This window comes from Geospiza fortis, unplaced genomic scaffold (genome assembly GCF_000277835.1).
Source record: "Geospiza fortis unplaced genomic scaffold, GeoFor_1.0 scaffold55, whole genome shotgun sequence".
In the NCBI taxonomy this organism is placed as follows: Eukaryota; Metazoa; Chordata; class Aves; order Passeriformes; family Thraupidae; genus Geospiza; species Geospiza fortis.
In genome coordinates this window covers 6,022,329-6,029,675 of record NW_005054308.1, presented here as the reverse complement: position 1 = coordinate 6,029,675, position 7,347 = coordinate 6,022,329, and the positions used below count along the sequence as shown (strand labels likewise).

At 56.8% G+C, this 7,347-nt stretch overlaps 1 protein-coding gene across 1 annotated transcript; it reads left to right on the top strand.

Moving 5' to 3' along the window:
* The first annotated feature begins 969 nt into the window (after window positions 1–969).
* On the top strand, window positions 970–6,864 carry ARSI (arylsulfatase family member I). Its single transcript, XM_005418731.2, has 2 exons — window positions 970–1,832; window positions 2,890–6,864. The coding sequence occupies exons 1-2, from the start codon at window positions 1,513–1,515 to the stop codon at window positions 4,292–4,294; spliced, it is 1,725 nt and encodes a 574-aa protein (XP_005418788.1). The 5' UTR covers window positions 970–1,512; the 3' UTR covers window positions 4,295–6,864.
* Window positions 6,865–7,347: the final 483 nt, after the last annotated feature.

Below are 7,347 nucleotides of genomic sequence, written 5' to 3'. Positions count from 1 at the left end.
AAGTTTTTGCAGGAGGAGGATATTGTTCAAAACTAAAGGTGTTGGGGAAGGAAAGGGAGGCAAGTGGTGGGAAGGAGAAAGGGAAAGGGAGAAGAGAATTGGGTGGAAGAAACGAGAGATGAAGCCCTGGGGATTAATCAAAGCTCACTGAAGGGCTTAGCCCAGCCTTTCTGAGCTGTTGAGTGAGCAGGGGTTCTTGCCAGCAGGGAAAAGCACAGAACACAGTGATCCATCCCTGCCTCCTGCTCTGTCCCCTGCACCCCTCCCTGTGCTCCTGCAAGCCCCTGAGCCCTGGCTGGAGCTGGTCCTGGTCCCTGTCCTTGACCCCATCCTCTGTGCCTGTGTCTAAAGCCAGGAAGGAGAAGCCCATCCTCCCTCTGCATCAGGCACTGGCCCCCTGTCCCATCACCCCGAGCTCAGATCAGTACCCCTGCACTGGCAGAAGTCTCTGGTTCCCACCAAACCTTGCCCCTCTCATGTGACAATGGCCTTTCGCTGCCTCAGTTTCCCCACTTGGAAAATGTGTGCAGCAGCACCCACTACTCAGTGCTCTGCAAGTCCCCGGGTGGTTTTATTAACACTGGGGATGTTCAAACAAGTTTTTGCTGCTTCTCCTAGTTCAGGATTTCTTTGGATGGTGATCCTGCCAGTGTGGGCAGCCAGCCCCAGCAATCCCTCCCAGACAGAGATCCGCCCTTCCCGCTGCCCGGCCGGGCTGGATGCTGCGGGGGCTTCAGCTGAGCATCCCACCAGGGGTCCTGGTCCATGTGTCACACACGGATCATGTCCGTGCTCGGGGCAAGCAGGGAGGGGAGCATCGGTGGCCCAGGGAATGCCACGCTTAGGAAGGACCCCGCATGCCCTGAGGCTTCCCAGCTTTTTGCTGGAGCCGCTGAGCTGGGAGGGGCCGAGCCGGCAGCTCCCCATAAACCTGGCGGCTTAGACAAGTCCTGACAGATGTTGGGACCGTGCCTTGGAGCGGAGGCTGGGAAAAGGAGAGGGCGGCTCCTGCCCGGAGAGTGAGGAGGAGAGCTCGGCACCCCTGGCTTGAACTTTAGCACCCTCTTCCGCAGGAGTTTAACGAGGAGCCGGCTGGAGACCGGGCAGGCGCAGGGCTGGAGCAGGCGAGGAGCCACAGAAACTTTGTCTGACGAGGATTTTGTGGAGCTCTCCATAAAGGCAGAAAGCCCCAGGGAGGCAGGAAGTGTTTGCGGCGCTCGGGACGCTGGTGAGCGGCCCCGGGCCGTGCGGGGAGCCCGTCCTGCCGTGCAGATGTGTGCGATTGGAGCAGCGCTGGGCTCATTTTCCTTTGACTGAAGGCGACCCAGCCCCGGCGTATTAAGCTCTTTGTGTGCACGCCAGTGTGCCTGGATGGAAGCTGCTCCCGCAAAACCGGCTGCGGGGATTGTGGGGAGCATCCTCTAGGTCAGGGAGGGGGAGACCTCCTGTTTTCGTGGCTCTGAGGCGATGCTGGGACAGTAACACCCTTGGCACGCAGCACAGCGCTCCGGGATGGCCGTCTATGCCCTCACGGGCTTCTCGCTCGTCAGCCTGCTCAGCTTTGGCTATTTGTCCTGGGACTGGATGAAGCCCAGTTTGGTGGCCGATGTGGCCACAGACCCCATGGAGAAATCACCGCCTCCCACCTTCACCAGGCCACCCCACATCATCTTCATTCTGACCGATGACCAGGGCTACCATGACATCGGCTATCACGGCTCAGATATCCAGACGCCGACGCTGGACAGGCTGGCAGCAGAGGGTGTGAAGCTGGAGAACTACTACATCCAGCCCATCTGCACCCCGTCCCGGAGCCAGCTGATAACTGGCAGGTAAGCCAGTGCCTGCTCACAGCCTGCTCATGTCCCCCTTTGGTCCCTTCTCTGAGGGGCTTAACCCCACCTTGCTGCTAGAGCGATGCCCTGGTGTGTTGGCAGAGGATGGAGATCCTCCAGCAGATCTGGATTTCTCTAGAAAGCTTCCTGGGTGAATAGTTGATTTCCACACAGGATAAAGAGTGGCACATGGCAAGAGCAAAGATGTGGATGCTGCTGGGTAATGGATGCCACTTTGGGAGAGGGTGGTCTCTAGTCAGGAGGTGTTTGGTGCTGGGCAAGGAGCTGTGTCCCCAGGTAGTTCCTGACACGCTGGCCCTTGGAGATTTGCTGTGAGGCCCTTGGTCTGTGCTTTGCCTGCATGCATGTTCAGTGCTGCATTGGTCAGCACAGGCTGGATGTTGCTCCATTGCCCTCTCCCATGGCAGCATAGTCAGATGTCCCCGTATCCTGGGCCATTCTGCCTTCTAGGATTGGTGGGGCTTTTTCTGGAGCAGTGCTGTGTGGTCAGCTCTCTCTGTAGGAGGCAGATCCCGCCAGACCACCTCCTCCTCAGGAGTGAGCCCAGGGAGGTGCCTATGGATGTGGTCACCAACTGCCTGGGGTGATGCAACTTGGACCACTGTCCAAGCAAAGGCCTCCCTTTTCTCCTGATGGTTCTTGAGGGGTCCCAAACATCTTTGTGGTGTGCAAAGCAGGGGAGGACAGATGGTGGGGACATTCAGGTGGGGCATTATGAACCCACTTGCTTGTGCTGCCCAGCCCTGACACAGCCCAGCCACCTCTCCAGGCTGGCAGCAGTGGGGACAAATGCTGGTGGCATTTTTGTGAGATGTCTGCTGAGCCTCTCTCTGTGTCCTTTGCATCTCCTTTTGGTATTTATGGATGGATGAGGAGCTCTCTGTCCCTGGCTGGAGCTTGCTTCATTGGGCTGGGTTGGGTGACACAGAAATCTGCATTCGTTTTGGGTTTCCAACACGTGAAGTGCCATCACATCCTCACCCAGTACTGCTCCTCATCACCATTGCTTTCCTCTGGCTCTTCCTCCCGGCAGGTACCAGATCCACACAGGATTGCAGCACTCCATCATCCGCCCTCGGCAGCCCAACTGCCTGCCCCTGGACCAGGTCACCCTGCCGCAGAAGCTGCAGGAAGCCGGCTACTCCACGCACATGGTGGGCAAGTGGCACCTTGGCTTCTACAAGAAGGAGTGCCTGCCCACTCGCCGGGGCTTTGACACCTTCCTGGGCTCCCTGACAGGCAACGTGGATTACTACACCTACGACAACTGCGACGGGCCCGACGTGTGCGGCTACGACCTGCACGAGGGGGAGGACGTGGCGTGGGACCAGAGTGGGAAATATTCCACCTTCCTCTATGCCCAGCGAGTCAGCAAGATCCTGGCATCCCACAGCCCCAAGGAGCCCATCTTCATCTACGTGGCCTTCCAAGCAGTGCACACGCCCCTGCAGTCCCCCAAGGAGTACATCTACCGCTACCGCTCCATGGGCAACGTCGCGCGCCGCAAGTACGCGGCCATGGTGACCTGCATGGACGAGGCGGTCAAGAACATCACCTGGGCCCTCAAGAAGTATGGCTATTATGACAACAGTGTGATCGTGTTCTCCACGGACAACGGCGGGCAGACCTTCTCTGGGGGAAGCAACTGGCCGCTCCGGGGTCGCAAAGGGACGTACTGGGAAGGGGGAGTGCGGGGCATTGGATTTGTCCACAGTCCCCTGATCAAGTGCAAGCGTCGGACAAGCTGGGCGCTGGTTCACATTACAGACTGGTACCCTACTCTGGTCAGCCTGGCCAGGGGCAACCTGAGCAATGTCCAAGGCTTGGATGGCTATGATGTCTGGCCTGCTATCAGTGAAGGTAAGGAGTCACCACGCACTGAAATCCTGCACAACATTGACCCCTTGTACAACCACGCCAAATACGGCTCTTTGGAGGACGGCTTCGGCATCTGGAACACGGCTGTGCAAGCTTCCATCAGGGTTGGGGAGTGGAAACTCCTCACTGGCGATCCAGGGTACAGCGACTGGATACCCCCACAGACCCTGACCAATTTCCCAGGGAGCTGGTGGAACCTGGAGCGTCTCACTGATGGCCTGAGGAAATCCGTGTGGCTCTTCAACATCACTGCCGACCCCTATGAGCGCTACGACCTCTCAGAGCAGCGGCCAGACGTGGTCAGGAGCCTCCTGATGAGGCTGGTGCACTACAACCGCACGGCCATCCCGGTGCGGTACCCTGCCGAGAACCCCCGCGCTCACCCAGACTTCAACGGTGGCGCCTGGGGACCTTGGGCCACTGAGGATGAGGGGGAGGAGTGGGAAGGAGGCCGGGAGTCCCCGAAAAGCAGGAACAAGAAGAAGAAGAAATGCAAGATCTGCAAGCTGCGCTCCTTCTTCCGCAAGCTGAACACCAGGCTCATGTCCAACCGCATTTGACAGGACACTCCCCCAGCATCCACCCATCCTGGCCAGGGTGGAGCTCTGGACTGCAGTGCCATGGGATGGGAGTGAGGGAGAAGGACAGGCAGGGAGGTGGCCAGTGCTCTCTTGCTCTCCCTTGCTCCAGGGTTCACTCCAAAACACTTCTCCTCCCTGGCTGGAGTGGTGGCCACAGGGAGTTGCTCCCAGTGGGTGAGGAAGGACAATGTGGTCTCTGCTGCTGAGCTTGGTGGTGGTGAATGATTGTGCTGAGCTGGCTGGCCCTGCACAGCTGCTTCCAAAGAGAGAGACCCTTCCTCAAGGATTTTGCAGACAATCATAAGCTTTAAGTGTTGGCTATTGCAAGGGCAGGAGGAGGCATGGGGGGCTCTGCCTTCACGTTAACCTTTGTCATTTCCCTCTATTTGCTCCTGGCTCTCAGCCTGTTCCCAAGCAGCTGCAACTTCTGCTCTTGCTCTGGGAACTCGAGGGCTTTCCCCAAACCCAAGACCACATTGCTTCTTTGTGGAGGGCTGGATTCCTGACCATGGATGTCAGACCTGAGATCAATGTGGCTGGACTAAGTCATGCTGCTACAGTGACCTCATGTGGGGCTATGGCTTCCCCTCTCCCCAGGCTTGGGGGGCCAGGAGCAGCCCTGATGAGGAGCTGTGGCCCATGGAGTCATGGCTGGATGCTCCCAGAGGAGAGGTGGTCCCACATTTGGGAGGCAGGTTTGCCCCAGGCTCTGGTGGTGGACTCTACATGGGTAGAGCAGAGCCTTTCACCCAAAATTTGCCTGGACACCCCCCTCATGTGCAAGCCTCTAGGCACCCCTGCTCCTCCCTATGAATCCTACACATCCAACCAGCCAACCACCCTGTCTGCCCCTTCCCAGTGTTGGAGCTGTCCCTGTCCCCACATCCCATTGCTGAGTATGGGGCAGAGGGAAGATCTCAAGAAGGTCTCTGCAGAAGCTGATCTGCTGCTTTGCAGCTGCAGGACTTTTGAAGCTACGGTGGAGGACAGGGATGATGGGGCTGTCTCCTGCCTGCCAGCACCGCGCCATGTCCCCTCCTCTCAGATGGGCACTGCTCTTCCAGCAGCACACACATGGGGAGGAAAACACCTCCCCATCATCCACTGCTGGGGGAGCCAGCCCAGGGATTGCCAGGGGCCAGGGAAGCCAGCAGAGCCCCCGTGCCTTCGGTGGGGTGACAGCGCGCGTACGTGCGCTCACAGGAGAGCTGGCGGGGATGGAAGGGGGTAAATAGCTTTAAAATCCTTCTGGATGCATGGTGCATTTCCATTTACACAATGTGTTTTACATTTCTCCCCACAGGTTTCTCTTGGTGCAGCGTGTGTAGGCGAAGGCCCTGCTGTGAATTTTGAAAATAGTTATTTTTGTCTCTGGAAAATGAGGCCCGTTAGGACTTGTCAGCTCTTGGATGAGCAGTGTGGGCTTTCTATTTTTTTTTCTTTTCCCCCCTCTCTTTCTCCCTTGCAAAATAACATTCATTTAAAATCTGTCATTGAAAGATGTGACAATTGGCAGCGTGCACACTGAATACCTTTCAGTGCTCTTTCAAGCCCTGTGTGTGAGAGAGGGATGAGGATGGGAAGAAAATGACATGTTTGTATTTTTTTTTTTCTTACTCTTAGCTGGATTATTTGGGGGTATTGGGATTTTCTATAGAAACAAAGGAAAAAAACCAGCTGACAGCAAGGCAGAAGAGAGGAGGCCTCTTCTTGTGGAGCTGGGAAGGAGTTTGAAAAGCTGGAGTGTGGCAGCGTGTGTGCCAGTCCCCGCAGCTCCGCGCACGCCCATCGCTGTGCCATCCCACCCCGCTGGCTCCTGCATCCCTGCATCCCTGCATCCCTGCAGGCACATCCCAAGCACAGGGCTCAGAGGGGGCTCAGCTGCTCCATCAGCCCCATCTCCATCCCTGCTCCTTTAGCATGTTGCTCCAAGAGGACTGGTCCCCACAACATCACCTGGGTGAGCCCCAAGAGGATGCTCCACATCCTCACACTACCTCAAACCAAACCAGGCAGCCTGGTCCCTGGGGATGTGCTCCATCAGCGGGACTGCGGCACCAGCTGCCATTTGGCAGAGCCAAGCAGTTGCTGAAAATAAAGCAACACTTTGCTGAAGAAGAGGAGGCTGCTGCAGGCAGAGCCAAAGCCAGGGGAGAGCAGGGGGTGATGCTGCAGGGGCTTGGGAACAAATATTAGTTAAGGGAGAGTTGGTGCTGAAGGGGATGGGAGAGCAGGGCTGGACCTGAGGTGGTGACAAGGCTCGGGAAACAGCTTTCATTTCCATATTTACATAAATGCATCCAAGTTTAGTCCTTCTTTTATTTTCTTTTTGTTCAAAAATGGAAATTTCCATGAAAACATGCTCAATCTTTCTCCCTTCCCTTTTTACTAACATCCCCATGAAAATGTTCGTCTGGTCATACTTCCTCTTTCCAGGTTTGGATCTGCTGGGCTGATGCTGGGTTTGCATTCAGCCTGGCCACAGTGGTGGATCTGTTGTCATTTGTATTTTTAATTAAAAAGAGTTGGATTCTGAATCTTTGCAAGAAGAAACAGCTGAAGGAAAATCTTAGTCCCTGAAAACAAAGAGGAGAGGTGGGCAGGAGCATCTCTGGGTGCTTGGAGAGAGCAAAGCCTCCAGCCCGAGGGCAGCAGTTGTCCTTCACCCCTGATTCCAGCTGTGCTGTGTCTGAACACTGGGCTGGGAAAGGAGATGCAGCTGCTGCCACGTGTTCTCCTCATCTGAGCAATGTTCATTAATGGTCTGTGCTGGGAAAAACACAGCTATGTGCCAAACCCCTGTGTTTTCAGAGAGCTGAAGTCCCCTGGGGCTGTGTGCACGCTGTGGCTGCCAAGGGGTTAATGCAGCTGGAGAGATGCTCGGGCGGTGGAGTTCCCTGCACCGGGAGATGTGTTTTCAGAGACGGGCTGAGGCTCCCCTCCTTGCCAGCCTCCCTTCAAGCCCCGCAGGAGCCGGGTGTAGGACGGGGCCTGGCAGGGAAGGGCAGGGGGTGGGGGGGGGCCTGGGGGTG